The following is a 23,444-nucleotide window of genomic DNA, read 5'->3' on the forward strand; positions in this document are numbered from 1 at the left end:
CAGGAGGGGCAAAGTTTCCCAAACCTCAAAATGCCTATAAATACACCCCTCACCACACCCACAATTCAGTTTAATGAATAGCCAAGTAGTGGGGTGATAAAAAAAGGAGTAAAAAGCATCAAGAAAGGAATTTGGAAATAATTGTGCTTTATACAAAAAAATCATAACCACCATAAAAAGGGTGGGCCTCATGGACTCTTGCCAATATGAAAGAAATGAATTTATCAGGTAAGTTCTTACATAAATTATGTTTTCTTTCATGTAATTGGCAAGACCCCATGAGTTAGTGACGTATGGGATAGCAATACCCAAGATGTGGAATTCCACGTAAGAGTCACTAGAGAGGGAGGGATAAAAATAAAAACAGCCATTTTTCACTGAAAAAAATAATCCACAACCCAAAATATAAGTTTATTCTCATAAATGAAAAGAAAAAACTTAAAACATAAGCAGAAGAATAAAATTGAAACAGCTGCCTGAAGAACTTTTCTACCAAAAACTGCTTCCGAAAAAGCGAATACATCAAAACGGTAGAATTTAGTAAATGTATGCGAAGAAGACCAAGTTGCTACTTTGCAAATATGATCAACTGAAGCTTCATTCTTAAAAGCCCACGAAGTGGAGACTGATCTAGTAGAATGATCTGTAATTATCTGAGGCGGGGCTTGACCCGACTCCAAATAAGCTTGATGAATCAAAAGTTTTAACCAAGATGCCAAGGAAACGGCCGAAGCCTTCTGACCTTTCCTAGATAACAAATAGACTAGAAGTCTTCCTGAAATCTTTAGTAGCTTCAACATATTTCAAAGCTCTAACCACATCCAAAGAATGTAAGGATTTTTCAAAAGAATTCTTAGGATTAGGACACAAGGAAGGGACAACTATTTCTCTATTAATGATTGTTGTTAGAATTCACAACCTTAGGTAAGAATTTAAATGAAGTCTGCAAAACCGCCTTATCCTGATGAAAAATCAGAAAAGGAGATTCACAAGAAAGAGCAGATAATTCAGAAACTCTTCTAGCAGAAGAGAGGGCCAAAAGGAACAACACTTTCCAAGAAAGTAGTTTAATGTCCAAAGAATGCATAGGCTAAAATGGAGGAGCCTGTAAAGCCTTCAAAACCAAATTAAGACTCCAAGGAGGAAAAATTGATTTAATTACAGGCTTGATACAAACCAAAGCCTGTACAAAACAGTGAATATTAGGAAGCTTAGCAATCTTTCTGTGAAATAAGACAGAAAGAGCAGAGATTTGTCCCTTCAAGGAACTTGCAGACAAACCCTTATCCAAACCATCCTGAAGAAACTGTAAAATTCTAGGAATTCTGAAAGAATGCCAAGCGAATTTATGAGAAGAACACCATGAAAAATAAGTCTTCCAAACTCGATAATAAATCTTTCTAGAAACAGATTTATGAGCCTGCAACATAGTATTAATCACTGAGTCAGAGAAACATCTATGACTAAGTACTAAGCGTTCAATTTCCATACCTTCAATTTTAATGATTTGAGATCCTGATCGAAAAACGGACCTTGAGACAGAAGGTCCAGCCTTAATGGAAGAGGCCAAGGTTGGCAACTGGACATCCAAAAAAGATCCGCATACCAAAACCTGTGAGGCCATGCTGGAGCTACCAGCAATACAAACGACTGTTCCATGATGATTTTAGAGATCACTCTTGGAAGAAGAACTAGAGGCGGGTAACACCAAGGAAGTGTCAACGCATCCACTGCTTCCGCCTGAAGATCCCTGGACCTGGACAGGTACCTGGGAAGTTTCTTGTTTAGATGAGAAGCCATCAGATCTATTTCTGGAAGAGCCCACATCTGAACAATCTGAGAAAACACATCTGGATGGAGGGACTACTCCCCCGGATGTAAAGTCTGACGGCTCAGATAATCCGCTTCCCAATTGTCTACACCTGGGATATGTACTGCAGAAATTAGACAAGAGCTGGATTACGCCCAAGAAAGTATTCAAGATACTTCTTTCATAACTAGGGAACTGTGAGTTCCACCCTGATGATTGACATATGCCACAGCTGTGATATTGTCTGTCTGAAAGCAAATGAACGGTTCTCTCTTCAACAGAGGCCAAGAAAGAAGAGCCCTGAAAATAGCACAGAGTTCCAAAATATTGATTGGTAATCTCACCTCTTGAGATTTCCAAACTGCTTGTGCTGTCAGAGATCCGCAAACAGCACCCCAACCTGAAAGACTCGCATCTGTTGTGATCACAGCCCAGGTTGGATGAACCAAAGAGGCCCCTAGAACTATATGATGGTGATCTAACCACAAAGTCAGAGATAGTCGAACATTGGGATTTAAAGATATTAATTGTGATATCCTTGTATAATCCCTGCACCATTGATTCAGCATACAAAGCTGGAGAGGTCTCATATGAAAACGAGCAAAGGGGATCGTGTCCGATGCTGCAGTCATGTGACCTAAAACTTCCATGCACATAGCTACTGAAGGGAATGATTGGGACTGAAGGTTCCGACAAGCTGAAACCAATTTTAAGTGTCTCTTGTCTGTTAGAGACAGCGTCATGGACATTGAATCTATCTGGAAACCTAAAAAGGTGACCCTTGTCTGAGGAATCAAGGAACTTTTTGGTAAATTGATCCTCCAACCATGTCTTTGAAGAAACAACACTAGTTGATTCGTGTGAGATTCTGCAAAATGTAAAGACTGAGCTAGTACCAAGATATCATCCAAATAAGGAATACCCGCTCTCTGATTACAGAGAGTAGGGCACGAGAACCTTTGAAAAGATTCCAAAAGGAAGAGCGACAAATTGGTAATGCTTGTCTAGAAAAGAGAATCTCAGAAACTGATAATGATCTGGATGAATCGGAATATGAAGATATGCATCCTGTAAGTCTATTGTGGACATTTAATGCCCTTGCTGAACAAAAGGCAGAATAGTCCTTATAGTCACCATTTTGAAAGTTGGTACTCTCACATAACGATTCAAAATTTTTAGATCCAGAACTGGTCTGAATGAATTTTTTTTCTTTGGGACAATGAATAGATTTGAATAAAACCCCAGACCCTGTTCCTGAAACGGAACTGGCATGATTACCCCTGATAACTCCAGATCTCAAAAACACTTCAGGAAATCCTGAGCCTTTACTGGGTTTGCTGGAATTCGTAAGAGAAAAAAATCTTCTCACAGGCGGTCTTAACCTGAATCCTATTCTGTACGCCTGAGAGACAATACCATTGATTTTGAACCGAATTGGTCCAAACATCTTTGAAAAATCTTAATCTGCCCACTACCAGCTGAGCTGGAATGAGGGCCGCACCTTCATGCAGACTTGGGGGCTGGCTTTGATCTCTTAAATGGCTTGGATTTATTCCAATTTGAGGAAGGCTTCAAATTGGAAACAGATTCCTTGAGGGAAGGATTAGGTTTCTGTTCCTTATTTTGTCGAAAGGAACGAAAACGGTTAGAAGCTTTAGATTTACCTTTAGGTCTTTTATCCTGAGGCAAAAAAAATTCCCTTCCCCCCAGTGACAGTTGAAATTATTGAATCCAACTGAGAACCAAATAACTTATTACCTTGGAAAGAAAGAGATAGCAATCTGGACTTAGAAGTCATGACAGCATTCCAAGATTTAAGCCACAAAGCTCTTCTAGCTAAAATAGCTAAAGACAAAGATTTTGATGATATAAAAAATGGCATCACAAATAAAATTATTAGCATGTTGAATCAAGTTAACAATGCTAGACAATTCAGGATCCAATATTTGTTGCGCTAAAGTCTCCAACCAAAAAGTTGAAGCAGCTGCAACATCAGCCAAAGAAATTGCAGGCCTGAGAAGATGACCAGAATATAAATAGGCTTTCCTTAGATAAGATTCAAGTTTCCTATCTAAAAGATCTTTAAAAGAAGTACTATCTTCCGTAGGAATAGTAGTATGTTTAGCAAGAGATAGCCCCATCAACTTTGGGGATCTTTTAGTAACTGCTGGCAAAGGATACAATTTTTTAAACCTTGAAGAAGGAATAAAAAAAGTACCAGGCCTATTCCATTCCTTAGAAATCATATCAGAAATAGCATCAGGAACTGGAAAAACCTCTGGAGTAACCACAGGAGGTTTATAAACAGAATTTAAACGTTTACTAGTTTTAATATCAAGAGGACTAGTTTCTTCCATATCCAATGTAATCAACACTTCTTTTAACAAAGAACGAATATACTCCATTTTGAATAAATAAGATTTGTCAGTGTCAATATCTGAGGTAGGATCTTCTGAACCAGATAGATCCTCATCAGAGCAGGATAATTCAGCATGTTGCCGGTAATTTGAAATTTCATCAACTTTATGAGAAGTTTTAAAAGACCTTTTATGTTTATTAGAAGGCGGGATGGCAGACAAAGCCTTCTGAATAGAATCAGAAATAAATTCTTTTAAATTTACAGGTATATGTTGTGCATTAGATGTTGAGGTAACAGCAACAGGTAATGAACTACTACTGATGGATACATTCTCTGCATGTAAAAGTTTATCATGACAACTATTACAAACCACAGCTGGATATATAACCACAGCTGGATATATAACCTCTGCACTTAGCTTTGGTAGAACTGTTATCATGCAGCAGGGTTCCAACAGTGATTTCTGAGGCAGGATCAGATTGAGACATCTTGCAAATGTAAGAGAAAATAACAACATATAAAGCAAAATTATCAATTTCCTTATATGGCAGTTTCAGGAATGGGAAAAAATGCAAACAGCATAACCCTCTGATAAAGAAAAAGGCAAGAGGCATATAGGAATGGGGTCTTAAATAATAAAAAATTTTGGCGCCAAGTATGACGCATACAAACAGAAAAATATTCTTTGGCGCCAATAATGTCCGGAAATGACACACTCGTGTCACAGGTGACGCAACCTTGTGAAAGAATCAGCGTCAACTAAGATGCTGGAAATGACGAATTTGCGTCAACGAACGTAACTTTGCGCAAAAAAAATCTTGCGCCAAGAATGACGCAATAAACTTTGGCATTTTGCGCCCTCGCAAGCCTAATTCTGCCCGCAAATTTAAAAGACAGTCAATTTGAAAAAAGAGACTAAACCCCAGGTAAGAAATACATTTTCCTAAAAAATGCATTTCCCAGATATGAAACTGACAGTCTACAAAAGGAAATATACTGAAAACCTGAATCATGGCAAATATAAGTACAATACATATATTTATATTTAGAACTTTATATAAATACATAAAGTGCCAAATCATAGCTGAGAGTGTCTTAAGTAATGAAAACATACTGTCCAAAAGACACCCATCCACATATAGCAGATAGCCAACCCAGTACTGAAATGGTTATCAGTAGAGGAAATGAAATATGAGAGTATATCGTCGATCTGAAAAGGGAGGTAGGAGATGAATCTCTACGACCGATAACAGAGAACCTATGAAATAGATCCCGGTGAGGAAAACCATTGCATTCAATAGGTGATACTCCCTTCACATCCCTCTGACATTCACTGTACTCTGAGAGGAATCAGGTTTCAAAATGCTGAGAAGCGCATATCAACGTAGAAATCTTAGCACAAACTTACTTCACCACCTCCATAGGAGGCAAGTTTGTAAAAACTGAATTGTGGCTGTGGTGAGGGGTGTATTTATAGGCATTTTGAGGTTTGGGAAACTTTTCCCCTCCTGGTAGGATTGTATACCCCATACGTCACTAGCTCATGGACTCTTGCCAATTACATGAAAGAAAGACAACCCACTCCAGTGGGCAGAGGTACACTGACCCAGGTCCCAATGACAGGAACCACAGCAGAATACAAGAGAAAACCCAAAGGGAACAAACAGATCTCAAGGACCAGACAGCATCCAAACAGCTAAACAGCAGGGACCAAGGGCACTCCTATAAAAACCCGGTCACCAGGGGAAAAACCCCTACCAGCTAACTGGAGAAAACAAAACCCAGTCCCGTACCCCAGACCAAAGGAGACTGGGGGTGCCATACCAGCAAGTATCAAATCCAGAGATGGTCAATGAAACAGATGCCGGACAGAAAGGAGAAGCTAGTGGTGCGAGAAACAGCGGGGGCCCTCCCTGAAAAGGAAATACCCCACCTTGCTCTTGTATAACCAAGACAGCCCAACCACTACAGGTGACAGAGAGCCAAACGCCAAAGCAACTCTGTGCACACGGCCAAAAAAGTTACTTAGGATTAGTGCAGTGATGCAAACACAATCCATCCATTAACCGGTAGCTAGACAAGCCAATAGGGCGCAACGACTAGCAAACCAGCACACACCTCCACTCAAGAAAACGGGGAGGAATAAACAGTCACTTAAGAACAAAATACAACTAGAACCCTGAGATAAGCCACCTAGAAATGGGTGATAAGAATCCCAACAGCCCACCCGTCTCCGAAAAACCACGGACCACTGGGAACCCATCACTCTACAGAGAGACAAAAAAAGGTCCCCAGTGAAAAACACAAGATAAAAAATACTCGTCCCCAAACCTCTGTAATCATCTGAGGATGATTACCCAGACACCGAGCACCCAAAGGGTGCCCCCGCCAAAGAGGTCTGGCAAAAGCCATAGGAGAACAACTAACTGCGTGAAACCTCAGAGAGACAATCTCTCGAGCCCCCTAAACTAGTCTGTCAGACGGCTAAACACAGAAGCTGGGGAAAATCCCAACACGATGTTACTTACCCCACAGTTCAAAACTGAAACCAGGACAGAAGGCGAACAGCAGGGCCTCATGGAGAAAAACCCCAAGCTCAGTCTTCACAACCGGGTAGTTAACCAGAGACTTCCAAACTCCCCATAAAGGAGAGACAAAGGAATGCATCCTAATCTCAATCCCAAATTCCAAGGAAGAACCCAGGGACAAACTCAGCACTAAATCCTACAGACCCTAGAATCCTAGGACAGAGGTCAACCTAGTCTTAAACCCTAGAAAGGGGCTACTTAACGATCTTTTGAACCCTAGTGGCAGTACCTGACAAAGAGTAGAACCACATAACCCAAGCATAAAGGCTCCCAGAGGCGAAGATAGTGAAACCAACCACCTCTGAAGGGCCCTTAAGAAACGACTACCGCCATGGAGGAATAGCAGACACCAGGATACTTCAGATCAGAAGACAGACGCTTTATGCCTGAGATCAGTCCCACAACCTTCTACTGCAGGAACGACGGAGCAAAACACTATGCCACATATCCTTCAAACTTGTGCCAGTCCCCTAAAGAGTTAAAATATTGTACAAACTAGACCATGACCACGAGTCAAAACCACTACAAAGTAGCAAGAAACACATCCCTCCACCGGTGCTGCAATGGAACACAGAGATACACCACCGGCCCTAGTTCTGAAACAGAACTGTCACGGACCAGCCAAAGCGCTTACAACATCCAGACCCTCAGGTCTAAATGAAGTATTAGAGTAGTTTCTTTTTTTCTTTCGAAAAAACGAACAAATGAATTGGCAAGTCCGCCGGACCAGCCAGGCAAAACGTGCATCACTAACAAGCACCCAAATAACTCCGGACAAAATCCAGGAACAACTTCTATAAAAGAAAGTAAGTCAAGCAATCCCAGAATTCCCATAGGGAAGAACAAAACAGAAGTAAATAATCCAGACCGGATAAAAGAACAAACAAGGGCACCCGCAGGCATCCGCCCAGAAGGAATCATGTCTCTGTAGTACTTGACAGACAGAGACCTTAACCTTCAGAAAAACAACTGGGAAAGCTCTCATTAGACTGACCAGGGAAAAACATACCCCATTAGCCTATCGCACAGAACCCTGAGAAGATCCCTGATGATACAGTAAAGGATCCCCCAATAGATCAAACAGATGTTGCAATAGGACGCACAGCCGCACAATCCTGTAGCGAAAAGAACAATACAGGGGCACAATCACCCCTGGGTAAACACAATGATGCCATTCACAGTCTGAACAACCGGGATAGGCAGACAAGCACATAACTGCAATGAAACCTCAGGATCCTATAGGCGAATCAAGGCCATTAAAATATTAAAAACGAAAATACCCCGCCATATCCGGGGTAAAAAATCCACCCAGCGCGGAGGAGACATTAACATCTGGTTCACCCGCAAAGGTAAAAGGAGTGTGCAGTTGGAAAGGCACCTCCTGAGGAACAGAGCCCCCAGGAGCTGATGGCTCAGAAGGTCCAGGGTCCCTCGAGCCCGAGGGACCCGGCACACCATGCAGGCACGAGAGGCAAGATTGCAGGTTCAATCCCCGGCGAGGTCCACTCAGCCTTTCATCCTTCCGAGGTCTATAAAATGAACAGCGCCTTGAGACCCTAACGGGTGATTAGCCGCGCTTTACAAGTACCCAATACATACATACATACATACATACAAGATTGGCAGACTTGCGATAACAGGACCAAATTAAAGTCCTCATCAGAGGACGATTCTGAATCAGATATGAAAATAGTCTCTGCATTAGAATCCTTCATGGCTAAGACTTTAAATATAACAACGCAATTTGGAAAAAAAACTGTCACCTGACACCCACGATTGGCTAGGGCATTCACCACCTCCTATTACCAGGACTTAGGGAGCAGACTCTTTCCTCCGTCGCCACTCGGTCAGGAATACGGAAGGGAGAGAGGACCCACCCAAGCGTAAACACGTACGATTGCCAGATGCCCGTGAAATCCAAAAAGAGTGCCACTCACAAGGCGGCAAAAGTAGGCCCCAGAACAAACTAGCAAGTCTGAGAAAGGAAAATCGTAGCTCAAGGTCCAGCCTAGCAAAACGATACATGTCTCAGCCTCAGAGCTCAAATTCCGCACACAAGCAGGATGATCACATAAGAAATATGATAAACAACCCCATCCCATTCACTAATTCCCCTGATAAGGAAGATAATCCCTTGATTCCCAGATCGAAGAAGAAGGAGCCTCAATGAGGCCCATACTGAACTGTCATAACAAATTACATTACAGCAAAGTAATAAAATGAAACGATCTTACTGGAATCCACGCCATGGAACAGGAACACAGCCCTTCAAGTGTGATGAACTAGTAGCAGCGCCTCCGCCATGGACTTGAGAGAGGACAGCATGTAGCAAAGCGAAGTTCGGCAATGGCAAGTGCTGAAAAGGAGCTGTGAATACGAGTTAGGATAGTGTCGCAGGGGAAGCTCCCACTGCATCTCCGGACTCTCACTTTTACCCAGGCCCTCACAAGAGAGACCGACCGGACTACTTAAAACTCCCGTCTTGTGTCGAAGGGTAGCACCCTCCATAGGAGACAAAATATAAAATAAATTAAATAAATTGAATTAAAGTATAATAAAAAAAACTTCTGACACTTCTCTGCCAACCTCCTGGGATGAAGGGCAAAGAATGACTGGGGGATTGGGAGATGGGAGGAATATTTAAGCCTTTGGCTGGTGGGTCTTTGCCTCCTCCTGGTGACCAGGTTCTTATTTCTCATAAGTAATGAATGCGGCTGCGGACTATTTCCCATTAGAAAGAAAAGACCCGCTTTCATGTTTAGTATCAGTGTGGCCAGTAGTCTAGTTAACTATGGTAGTGACCAGTGGTCTAGTTAAGTATATTAGTGGCCAGTGGTTTTGTTAAGTAAAGTAGTGGCCAGTGGTCCAGTTTAGGAGAGTAAAAGCCTGTGATTTAATTAACTATAGTAGTAGCCTGTGGTCTAGTTAAGTATAGTAGTGACCAAGTAAAGTATAATAATGGCCAGTGATCTAGTTAATTATAGTAGTGACTAGTGGTCTAGTTAAATATGGCAGTGGCTAACCATTCATTGTATTCAGTATATTAGAATGTTCATAGCACATTTCTTTTTTCATAAAATAAACACTCCTTTATTGGAACATATTAAAACAAAGCGTTGCAACGTTTCGAATGTTTCCATTCTTAATTGCCTGATTAAGGGTGGAAACACCTGAAACATTGCACTTCTTTGTTTTACTATGTTCCAATAAAGGAGTATTTTTGTGAAAAATGAAAGGTGTTGTGGACATTAGAATACCCTGGATTTCTATATGGAGGTAAAGCAGAGATCTCTGTCTGCAGCAGCACTTAGAAGTGTTTGGTTGCTGAGAAGGATCTGTGATTGGTCTACTTAAGCACACTAGTGACTATGTGGTACAGTTAAATATAGTAGTGGCTAGTGGTCTAGTTAAATATAGTAGTGGTAGCAGTCTAGTTAAATATACTAGTGGCTAATGGTCTAGTTAAGTATACCAGTAACTAGTGGTCTAGTTAAATATAGTAGTGGCTAGTGGTCTAGTTAGGTATAGCAGTGGCTAGTGGTCTTGTGAAATATAGTAGTTATTAGTGGTCTAGTTAAATATAGTAGTGGTTTGTTGTCTAGTTAGGTATAGCAGTGGCTAGTGGTCTAGTTAAGCATAGTAGTGGCTAGTGGTCTAGTTAAATATAGTATTGGCTAGTGGTTTAGTTAAATACCCACTTCCTGTCCACCAATTCTTTGCTTGACCCCCTGCAATCTGGATTCCGCCCCAAACACTCAACCGAGACTGCCCTTACCAAGGTTACTAACGATCTTCTCTCTGCTAAAAATATTGGCCACTACTCTATATTCATCTTACTTGACCTCTCAGCTGCCTTCGACACAGTTGACCACCCCCTCCTCCTACAGACCCTTAGATCTTTTGGCCTCTGTGACATTGCTCTTTCCTGGATTCACTCCTATCTTTCTCACGTATTTTTGCCAGCGACTTCTCCTCTCCTATGCCTCTGTCTGTTGGAGTATCTCAAGGATCTGTTCTGGGTCCCCTACTCTTCTCCATCTATACTTCTTCGCTGGGTAAACTTATCAACAGTTATGGCTTCAAATATCACCTCTATGCTGATGACGCCCAGATCTACCTCTCCACCCCTGCTCTCTCTCCCTCTGTCTTTTCTCATGTCAGCGACTGCTTATCTGGTATATCTTCCTGGATGGCCTCTTACAACCTAAAGATTAACATGTCCAAGACTGAGCTCCTTCTTATCCCCCCTCTCTAGCTCTACACCGACTTCTGACTTCTCTATCCCTGTTGACGGCATCACCATTTCCCCATCACCCTAAGTCTGAAGCCTCAGAGTTACACTTGACTCAAATCTATCCTTCGTCCCCCATATCCAATCGCTTTCTACATCCTGCCACAACCATCTACGCAATATTTCCAAGATTTGTCCTTTTCTGAGCGCTGACACCACAAAGCAAATAATCCACTCCCTTGTTATTTCCCGACTTGACTACTGCAATAACCTACTCGCTGGTCTTCCTCTTTCCTGCCTCTGCCCCCTTCAATCCATCCTAAATGCCTCTGCCAGGCTGATCCACCTTTCCCAACGCTCTGTATCTGCTGCAACTCTCTGCAAGTCCCTTCATTGGCTCCCCATTCACAGCAGAATTAAATTCAAAATTCTCAGCCTTACATACAAAGCTCTCACCAACGCCGTTTCCCTCTACCTATCCTCTCCAATACACAAGTATACTCCAGCCCACCCACTAAGATCCAACAATGATCTGCTCCTTGCATCCACGACTATCACCTCCTCTCATGCTAGACTGCAGGACTTTTGTTGTGCAGCACCCACCCTCTGGAACACGCTCCCTCGTGCTGACAGGCTTTGCCCTAATCTTTCTTCCTTTAAATGTTCCCTGAAGACTTTTCTGTTCAGGGAAGCCTACCACCCAACTCAATAATAAATTAAATTTCATTTACCTAACATTTCCCTCATCTAACTCTGTATTAACATATTCTCAATCTTGCAGTCCTCACCTCCTGTTTCTCAACCTCCTATCCTTCTAGATTGTAAATTCCCACGGGAATAGGGCCCTCAATTCCTCCTGTATGTGTTTGTAAATTAAATTAATTGTATCCATGGACAGCGCTGCAGAATATGTTGGCGCTTCATAAATAAAGTATATAATAATAATAATAATAATAATAATAATAATAATAATAATAATAATAATATAGTAGTGGCTAGTGGTGTAGTTAGGTATAGCAGTGGCTAGTGGTCTAGTTGAATATAGTAGTGTCTAGTTAGGTATAGCAGTGGCTAGTGGTCTAGATAAATATAGTAGTGGCTAGTGGTCTGTTTAGGTAAAGTAGTGGCAAGTGGTCTAGATAAATATAGTAGTGGCTAGTGGTCTAGTTAATTATAGTAGTAGCTAGTGGTCTAGTTAAATATAGTAGCAGTTAGTGGTCTAGTCAGGTATAGTAGTGGCTAGTGGTCTAGTTAAGTATAGTAGTGACTAGTGGTCTAGATGAACATAGTAGTGGATAGTGGTATAGTTAAACATAGTAGTGGATAGTGGTATAGTTAAATATAGTAGTGGAAGAGTAGTCTAGTTAAATATAGCAGTGGCTAGTTGTCTAGTTAAATATAGTAGAGGCTAGTGGTCTAGTTAAACATAGTAGTGGATAGTGGTCTAGTTAAACATAGTAGTGGATAGTGGTCTAGTTAAATATAGCAGTGGCTAGTGGTCTAGTTAAATATAGTAGTGGCTAGGGGGTCTAGTTAAATATAGTAGTGGAGGAGTGGTCTAGTTAAATATAGCAGTGGCTAGTGGTCTATTTAAATATAGTAGTGGCTAGGGGGTCTAGTTAAATATAGCAATGGCTAGTGCTCTAGTTACAGTGATGGTGTGAGCACAGGCGTCTGATTTATCAGTGTTAAAATACAACACACAAATATCTGGATTTACATATATATATATATAACGTGTATACATAAGAAATAGCATAATATAAGTCAATGCTTCAGTACTCTGGATTTTATATTTGAGCATCATATGGATATATGAGTGTAGTGCCAGTTTAAAATAATAAAGTTTTATATTCAGTGAGATCTGTAGGTTTTATCTTAAACAGAAGAATCAAAAACAATTAAAGCAACCTTGTGGCCAGCCTCTTCCAGGCGAGTTTTGGTTTCTTGAATAGCCCTTCTTATCCCAGGGGGTGGCAGAAAATACCCATCAGTGTCATAAAATCCAATAGTCAAAGGCTTTGAGCTGTTATATATCTGAAATCATACAATGCAAGTGGCAAACACAAAACAATAGATTTTAATTTCCTTCTTCAGATAAAACTATAGAAATGCATTTTCCTTTTTTACAGTCCTAATTTGTAAATTAATAACAGATTTAACCATAAGTAAATACGAACTCTCGTGCACTGAAAAGCATACACTGATTTTACATTTAAAGAGACATCTCAGCTAACATTTGAATCTACATGGATGTATTTCAGTTTTGGATAGAAGCATGTTTGTAATATGCAAGTATTAGCAAAAATGCTTCTAATAAAAGCTATAGCTGCTTCAAGAGTATTTTTTAAGTATGCACCGTGCACCAGCATCTTAAACACAACTTGATCAGAGAGCCTAAGGTGCTTGTACAATCTGCTAATGACTCAATTTGTTCATTGCTGATCTGGTGCTCTGTGCAGCAGCTGAAGAATTTAGCATGCTGGTGCACTGAGAATATCTAGCTATGCCTCACATGCACGTGCTTAGAAAAAGGTTAACACTAAAAAAGTGATAGTTTTTACTAGAAGCATTTTTGCCAATACTGTATACTGCAAATACGTTTCTATTCAAAGATGTAATTTATCTATGTGCATTTAAATTTTGATGGGAATATCCCTTTAAATTCTGCTCCATATTTAAAAGAACAGTAAACACCTTGATATTATGTTGAGTTATGCATTATAAATCAGCTTTGCAATACACTTTTATTGTTTATTTTCCCCCTTTTCATGTAAGTTAGCTCTGAATAATGAGGATTACTTAATTCTAAGAGCAGAAAATGCACCGTACTGACTAACCCTTCTACATACCTTTCACTCAGTTGTTTATTAGCATTGTTTTGCAGTTATATGTTAGGCCAACATTATGACAGTGACTAGCCTTGTTGTCTACAGACTAAAGCCCAGATTGGCTTCTCCAAAATAAGGCAAATGGGGGGGGGGTGGAATTTGTCTATTGAAAAACAGATGTACATTTATGTTAAAAACGTTACGATTTAGCTGATGTGTTGTTCTAAAGCTACACAACAGAAATGCCTTTTAATAACTAGGGCCTAGATTTGGAGTTTGGCGTTAGCCGTGAAAACCAGCGTTAGAGGCTCCTAACGCTGGTTATAGGCTACCGCCGGTATTTGGAGTCACTCAAAATAGGGTCTAACGCTCACTTTTCAGCCGCGACTTTTCCATACCGCAGATCCCCTTACGTAAATTGCGTATCCTATCTTTTCAATGGGATCTTTCTAACTCCGGTATTTAGAGTCGTGTCTGAAGTGAGCGTTAGACATCTAACGACAAAACTCCAGCCGCAGGAAAAAAGTCAGTAGTTAAGAGCTTTCTGGGCTAACGCCGGTTTATAAAGCTCTTAACTACTGTGCTCTAAAGTTCACTAACACCCATAAACTACCTATGTACCCCTAAACCGAGGCCCCCCCACATCGCCGCAACTCGATTCATTTTTTTTAACCCCTAATCTGCTGACCGCCACCTACGTTATACTTATGTACCCCTAATCTGCTGCCCCTAACACCGCCGACCCCTATATTATATTTATTAACCCCTAATCTGCCCCCCACAACGTCGCCTCCACCTACCTACACTTATTAACCCCTAATCTGCCGACCGCAAAGCGCCGCCACCTACGTTATCCTTATGTACCCCTAATCTGCTGCCCCTAGCACCGCCGACCCCTATATTATATTTATTAACCCCTAATCTGCCCCCCACAACGTCGCCTCCACCTGCCTACACTTATTAACCCCTAATCTGCCGACCGGAGCTCACCGCTATTCTAATAAATGTATTAACCCCTAAAGCTAAGTCTAACCCTAACACTAACACCCCCCTAACTTAAATATAATTTACATCTAACGAAATTAATTAACTCTTATTAAATAAATTATTCCTATTTAAAGATAAATACTTACCTGTAAAATAAATCCTAATATAGCTACAATATAAATTATAATTATATTATAGCTATTTTAGGATTTATATTTATTTTACAGGTAACTTTGTATTTATTTTAACCAGGTACAATAGCTATTAAATAGTTAAGAACTATTTAATAGCTACCTAGTTAAAATAATTACAAAATTAACTGTAAAATAAATCCTAACCTAAGTTACAATTAAACCTAACACTACACTATCAATAAATTAATTAAATAAACTACCTACAATTACCTACAATTAACCTAACACTACACTATCAATAAATTAATTAAATACAATTCCTACAAATAAATACAATTAAATAAACTAGCTAAAGTACAAAAAATAAAAAAGAACTAAGTTACAAAAAATAAAAAAATATTTACAAACATAATAAAAATATTACAACAATTTTAAACTAATTACACCTACTCTAAGCCCCCTAATAAAATAACAAAGCCCCCCAAAATAAAAAAATGCCCTACCCTATTCTATATTACTAAAGTTCAAAGCTCTTTTACCTTACCAGCCCTGAACAGGGCCCTTTGCGGGGCATGCCCCAAAGAATTCAGCTCTTTTGCCTGTAAAAAAAAACATACAATACCCCCCCCAACATTATAACCCACCACCCACATACCCCTAATCTAACCCAAACCCCCCTTAAATAAACCTAACACTAAGCCCCTGAAGATCTTCCTACCTTATCTTCACCCTGCCAGGTTCACCGATCCGTCCTGAAGAGCTCCTCCGATGTCCTGATCCAAGCCCAAGCGGGAGGCTGAAGAGGTCCATGATCCGGCTGAAGTCTTCATCCAAGCGGGAGCTGAAGAGGTCCATGATCCGGATGAAGTCTTCATCCAAGCGGGAGTTGAAGAGGTCCATGATCCGGATGAAGTCTTCTATCAACGGCATCTTCAATCTTCTTTCTTCCGGATCCATCTTGCAGACCTCCGACGCGGAACATCCTCTTCTCCCGACGCCTACTAGCCGAATGACGGTTCCTTTAAGGGACGTCATCCAAGATGGCGTCCCTCGAATTCCGATTGGCTGATAGGATTCTATCAGCCAATCGGAATTAAGGTAGGAATATTCTGATTGGCTGATGGAATCAGCCAATCAGAATCAAGTTCAATCCGATTGGCTGATCCAATCAGCCAATCAGATTGAGCTCGCATTCTATTGGCTGATCGGAACAGCCAATAGAATGCGAGCTCAATCTGATTGGCTGATTCCATCAGCCAATCGGATTGAACTTGATTCTGATTGGCTGATTCCATCAGCCAATCAGAATATTCCTACCTTAATTCCGATTGGCTGATAGAATCCTATCAGCCAATCGGAATTCGAGGGACGCCATCTTGGATGACGTCCCTTAAAGGAACCGTCATTCGGCTAGTAGGCGTCGGGAGAAGAGGATGTTCCGCATCGGAGGTCTGCAAGATGGATCCGGAAGAAAGAAGATTGAAGATGCCGTTGATAGAAGACTTCATCCGGATCATGGACCTCTTCAGCTCCCGCTTGGATGAAGACTTCATCCGGATCATGGACCTCTTCAGCTCCCGCTTGGATGAAGACTTCAGCCTGATCATGGACCTCTTCAGCCCCCCGCTTGGGCTTGGATCAGGACATCGGAGGAGCTCTTCAGGACGGATCGGTGAACCTGGCAGGGTGAAGATAAGGTAGGAAGATCTTCAGGGGCTTAGTGTTAGGTTTATTTAAGGGGGGTTTGGGTTAGATTAGGGGTATGTGGGTGGTGAGTTGTAATGTTGGGGGGGGGGTATTGTATGTTTTTGTTTACAGGCAAAAGAGCTGAATTATTTGGGGCATGCCCCGCAAAGGGCCCTGTTCAGGGCTGGTAAGGGTAAAAGAGCTTTGAACTTTAGTAATATAGAATAGGGTAGGGCATTTTTTTTATTTTGGGGGGCTTTGTTATTTTATTAGGGGGCTTAGAGTAGGTGTAATTAGTTTAAAATTGTTGTAATATTTTTATTATGTTTGTAAATATTTTTTTATTTTTTTGTAACTTAGTTCTTTTTTATTTTTTGTACTTTAGCTGGTTTATTTAATTGTATTTATTTGTAGGAATTGTATTTAATTAATTTATTGATAGTGTAGTGTTAGGTTTAATTGTAACTTAGGTTAGGATTTATTTTACAGGTAATTTTGTAATTATTTTAACTATTTTAGCTATTAAATAGTTCTTAACTATTTAATAGCTATTGTACCTGGTTAAAATAAATACAAAGTTACCTGTAAAATAAATATAAATCCTAAAATAGCTATAATATAATTATAATTTATATTGTAGCTATATTAGGATTTATTTTACAGGTAAGTATTTAGCTTTAAATAGGAATAATTTATTTAATAAGAGTTAATTAATTTCGTTAGATTTAAATTATATTTAATTTAGGGGGGTGTTAGTGTTAGGGTTAGACTTAGCTTTAGGGGTTAATAAATTTATTAGAATAGCGGTGAGCTCCAGTCGGCAGATTAGGGGTTAATAATTGAAGTTAGGTGTCGGGGATGTTAGGGAGGGCAGATTAGGGGTTAATACTATTTATTATAGGGTTAGTGAGGCGGATTAGGGGTTAATAACTTTATTATAGTAGCACTCAGGTCCGGTCGGCAGATTAGGGGTTAGTAAGTGTAGGCAGGTGGAGGCGATTTTGTGGGGGGCAGATTAGGGGTTAATAAATATAATATAGGGGTCGGCGATGTTAGGGCAGCAGATTAGGGGTACATAGGGATAATGTAAGTAGCGGCGGTTTACGGAGCGGCAGATTAGGGGTTAATAATAATATGCAGGGGTCAGCGATAGCGGGGGCGGCAGATTAGGGGTTAATAAGTGTAAGGTTAGGGGTGTTTAGACTCGGGGTACATGTTAGAGTGTTAGGTGCAGACGTAGGAAGTGTTTCCGCATAGCAAACAATGGGGCTGCGTTAAGAGCTGAACACGGCTTTTTTGCAGGTGTTAGGTTTTTTTCAGCTCAAAAAGCCCCATAGTTTCCTATGGGAGAATCGTGCATGAGCACGTTTTTGAGGCTGGCCGCTTGCGTAAGCAACTCTGGTATCGAGAGTTGAAGCTGCGTTAAAAATGCTCTACGCTCCTTTTTTGGAGCCTAACGCAGCCTTTATGTGGACTCTCAATACCAGAGTTATTTTTATGGTGCGGCCAGAAAAAAGCCGGCGTTAGTTTTTCGGGTCGTTACTGACAAAACTCCAAATCTAGCCGTAGGTTTTTACTGTCCCTTTAAGACATAGTTATTTTATGTTGTTTTTAAGGCCTCCGACTGAACAGAACACAAAGGTGAATTTGCAATACCCAGCTGTGCATTTTATATTCAGTTAGATTCATATTTGTTTGTTTGTGTTTCTATATATGTTTTTTTGAAAAGTATCTCAGATTTTGTGATAATTTATCTTGTGATCACAACTCTCTAACGGCTAGATTACGAGTTTTGCGGTAAGAGCGGTGCAGTACTAACTTGCAAGTTATTGTCACCGCTCACTTACCTACAGTGCTGGTATTACAGGTTTTCATAAACCCGGCGTTATTAGGCAAGAAGTGAGCGTAGAGCAAAATTGAGCTCCATACCGCACTCCAATACCAGCACTGCTTAAAGCAGCACTGAGCTGGTTTTACGTGCTCATGCACGATTTCCCCATAGGCATCAATGGGGAGAGCCGGCTGAAAAAAGTCTAACACCTGCAAAAAAGAAGCGTAAAGCTCAGTAACGCAGCCCCATTGATTCCTAGGGGGAAACTAAATTTATATTTACACCTAACACCCTAACATAAACTCAGAGTCTAAAAACCCCTAATCTTAAATTTATTAACCCCTAATCTGCTGCCCCCGACATCACTAACACCTACATTATATTTATTAACCCTTAATCTGCCGTCCCAGACATCGCCGCCACCTACATTATACTTATTAACCCCTAATCTGCTGCCCTCAACATCGCCGACACCTACATTATACTTATTAACCCCAAATCTCCCGCCCCCAATGTCGCCGCAACCTACCTACACTTATTAGCCCCTAATCTGCTGCTCCCAACGTCGCCGCCACTATAATAAACATATTAACCCCTAAACCGCCACACTCCCGCATCGCAAACACTAGTTAAATATTATTAACCCCTAATCTGCCCACCCTAACATCGCCGCCACCTACCTACATTTATTAACCCCTAATCTGCCGCCCCCAACGTCGCCGCCACTATAGTAAATTTATTAAACCCTAAACCTAAGTCTAACCTTAACACCCCCTAATTTATTAACCCCTAATCTCCCACCCTCAATGTCGCCGCAACCTACCTACACTTATTAGCCCCTAATCTTCCGCCCCCAACGTCGCTGCCACTATAATAAACATATTAACCCCTAAACCGCCGCACTCCCACATCGCAAACACTAGTTAAATATTATTAACCCCTAATCTGCCCACCCTAACATCGCCACCACCTACCTACATTTATTAACCCCTAATCTGTCGCCCCAACGTCACTGCCACTATACTAAATGTATTAACCCCTAAACCTAAGTCTAACCCAAACACCCCCTAACTTAAATATAATTCAAATAAATCTAAATAAAACTTACAATGATTACCTAAATAATTCCTATTTAAAACTAAATACTTACCTATAAAATAAACCCTAAGCTAGCTACAATATAACTAATAGTTACATTGTATCTAGATTAGGTTTTATTTTTATTTTACAGGCAAGTTTGTATTTATTTTAAACTAGGTAGAATAGTTACTAAATAGTTATTAACTATTTACTAACTACCTAGCTAAAATAAATACAAAAACCCCTAATCTTAAATTTATTAACCCCTAATCTGCTGCCCCCGACATCACTAACACCTACATTATATTTATTAACCCTTAATCTGCCGTCCCAGACATCGCCGCCACCTACATTATACTTATTAACCCCTAATCTGCTGCCCTCAACATCGCCGACACCTACATTATACTTATTAACCCCAAATCTCCCGCCCCCAATGTCGCCGCAACCTACCTACACTTATTAGCCCCTAATCTGCTGCTCCCAAAGTCGCCGCCACTATAATAAACATATTAACCCCTAAACCGCCACACTCCCGCATCGCAAACACTAGTTAAATATTATTAACCCCTAATCTGCCCACCCTAACATCGCCGCCACCTACCTACATTTATTAACCCCTAATCTGCCGCCCCCAACGTCGCCGCCACTATAGTAAATTTATTAAACCCTAAACCTAAGTCTAACCTTAACACCCCCTAATTTATTAACCCCTAATCTCCCACCCTCAATGTCGCCGCAACCTACCTACACTTATTAGCCCCTAATCTTCCGCCCCCAACGTCGCTGCCACTATAATAAACATATTAACCCCTAAACCGCCGCACTCCCACATCGCAAACACTAGTTAAATATTATTAACCCCTAATCTGCCCACCTTAACATCGCCGCCACCTACCTACATTTATTAACCCCTAATCTGCCGCCCCAACGTCACTGCCACTATACTAAATGTATTAACCCCTAAACCTAAGTCTAACCCAAACACCCCCTAACTTAAATATAATTTAAATAAATCTAAAAAAAACTTACAATGATTACCTAAATAATTCCTATTTAAAACTAAATACTTACCTATAAAATAAACCCTAAGCTAGCTACAATATAACTAATAGTTACATTGTATCTAGATTAGGTTTTATTTTTATTTTACAGGCAAGTTTGTATTTATTTTAAACTAGGTAGAATAGTTACTAAATAGTTATTAACTATTTACTAACTACCTAGCTAAAATAAATACAAATGTACCTGTAAAATAAAACCTAACCTGTCTTACACTAACACCTAACCTTACACTACAATTAAATTAATTAAATACAATTACCTAAATTACAAAAAAACACCACTAAATTACACAAAATAAAAAAAGAAACCAATTACACCTAATCTAATAGCCCTAGCCCTATCAAAATAAAAAAGCCCCCCCAAAATAAAAAAACCCTAGCCTAAACCAAACTACCAATAGCCCTTAAAAGGGCCTTTTGTGGGGCATTGCCCCAAAGAAATCAGCTCTTTTACCTGTAAAAAAAAAAATACAAACAACCCTCCAACAGTAAAACCCACCACCCACACAACCAACACCCCAAATAAAATCCTAACTAAAAAAACCTAAGCTCCCCATTGCCCTGAAAAGGGCATTTGGATGGGCATTGCCCTTAAAAGGGCATTTAGCTGTTTTTCAGCCCAAAAGCCCTACTCTGAAAATAAAACCCACCCAATAAACCCTTAAAAAAACCTAACACTAACCCCCGAAGATCCCCTTACAGTTGTGAAGACCGGACATCCATCTGATTGGAACAGCCAATAGAATGCAAGCTCAATCCTATTGGCTGATTGGATCAGCCAATATAATTGAAGCTCAATTCTATTGGCTGATTGCATTAGCCAATAGGATTTTTTCACCTTTAATTCTGATTGGTTGATAGAATTCTATCAGCCAATCGGAATTCAAGGGACGCCATCTTGGATTACGTCACTTAAAGGAACCTTCATTCGTCGTTAGCTGTCGGAAGAAGAGGATGCTCTGTGCCGGATGTCTTGAAGATGGACCCGCTCCGTGTCGGAAGGATGAAGATAGAAGATGCTGTCTGGATGAAGACTTCTGCCCGTCTGGAGGACCACTTCTGCTGGCTTGGATGAAGACTTCTCCCGGCTTCGTTGAGGACTTCTTGCCGCTTCGTCCCAGCTTCATTTAGGATGGATGTCCAGTCTTCAAAACTGTAAGTGGATCTTCAGGGGTTAGTGTTTTTTAAGGGTTTATTGGGTGGGTTTTAGTTTTAGATTAGGGTTTGGGCAATTGAAAAAGAGCTAAATGCCCTTTTAAGGGCAATTGCCCATCTAAATGCCCTTTTCAGGGCAATGGGGAGCTTAGGTTTTTTTTAGTTAGGATTTTATTTGGGGGGTTGGCTATGTGGGTGGTGGGTTTTACTGTTGGGGGGGTGTTTGTATTTTTTTTACAGGTAGAAGAGCTGATTTCTTTGGGGCAATGTCCCACAAAAGGCCCTTTAAGGGCTATTGGTAGTTTAGTTTAGGCTAGGGGTTTTTTTATTTTGGGGGGGCTTTTTTATTTTGATAGGGCTATTAGATTAGGTGTAATTAGTTTAAATATCTGGTAATTTCTTTTTTATTTTGTGTAATTTAGTGGGGGGGGGTTGTAATCTAGGTAATTGTATTTAATTTAGGTAATTTATTTAATTGTAGTGTAAGGTTAGGTGTTAGTGTAAGACAGGTTAGGTTTTATATTACAAGTAAATTTGTATTTATTTTGACTAGGTAGCTTGTAAATAATTAATAACTATTTAGTAACTATTCTACCTTGTTAAAATGAATACAAACTTGCCTGTAAAATAAAAATAAAACCTAAGCTAGCTACAATGTAACTATAAGTTATATTGTAGCTAGCTTAGGGTTTATTTTACAGGTAAGTATTTAGTTTTAAATAGGAATTATTTAGGTAATGATAGTCATTTTTATTTAGATTTATTTTAATTATATTTAAGTTAGGGGCTGTTAGGGTTAGACTTAGGTTTAGGGGTTAATAACTTTAGTATAGTGGCGGCGACGTTGGGGGCGGCAGATTAGGGGTTAATAACTGCAATGTAGGTTGCGGCGATGTTAGGGAAGCAGATTAGGGGTTAATAATATTTAACTAGTGTTTGCGAGTCGGGAGTGCGGCGGTTTAGGGGTTAATATGTTTATTATATTGGCGGCGATGTCAGGAGCGGCAGATTAAGGGTTAATAATTTTATATTAGTGTTTGCGATGCGGGAGGGCCTCGGTTTAGGGGTTAATAGGTAGTTTATGGGTGTTAGTGTATTTTTAGCACTTTAGTTATGAGTTTTATGCTACAGCATAAAAACCACGTTAGGAATCTTGCGGGACAGGGTGTACCGCTTTTAATATCGGCGCTATGGAAGTCCCATTGAAAAAAGACTTTACGCAAACCACGTAAGTTAATTTGCATTAAGGCCAAAAAAGTGTGCGGTACAGCTGTACCTACAAGACTCGTAATAGCAGCGGAAGTGAAAAAGCAGCGTTATATAACCAATAACGCTGCTTTTTTACTCATAACGCAAAACTTGTAATCTAGCTGTAATTATGCAAGTGCATCTGATACTTGTGCATGTGCATCTGATACTTGTGCATGTGCATCTGATACTTGTGCACAGTCTGAGAGCTGACACAGTGCTGTACAATTTAAATTCAAATTGATGTCAGAATGTATGGTTAAATATTTGAACCAAAGCATCTAAACTCTTGTAGTGTGTCCTATACTCGAGCTCTATTAGCTTCACTATAAGTGGTAAATTAAGTGTTGCACTCAAGTGCAATCTAAAATACTGCTGTAAATTGAACCCTATCGAAGACCTGGGGGCCGATTTAATATGCCCCGAATGGTGCCTAATGC

The 23,444-nt window shown here is 40.2% G+C and overlaps 1 protein-coding gene across 2 annotated transcripts in view; it reads right to left on the reverse strand.

The window, feature by feature from the left end:
- Positions 1-23,444, reverse strand: part of LOC128641013 (vitamin D3 hydroxylase-associated protein-like) — a 166,089-nt gene that overhangs the window by 20,090 nt on the left and 122,555 nt on the right. For both annotated transcript variants that reach the window (XM_053693531.1, XM_053693532.1), the window contains exon 8: positions 12,900-13,025. In XM_053693531.1, the coding sequence (XP_053549506.1) occupies positions 12,900-13,025 (126 nt within the window). The remainder of the gene's footprint in view (positions 1-12,899; positions 13,026-23,444) is intronic.

The sequence above is a fragment of the Bombina bombina genome, chromosome 10 (assembly GCF_027579735.1).
Source record: "Bombina bombina isolate aBomBom1 chromosome 10, aBomBom1.pri, whole genome shotgun sequence".
Lineage (NCBI taxonomy): Eukaryota > Metazoa > Chordata > Amphibia > Anura > Bombinatoridae > Bombina > Bombina bombina.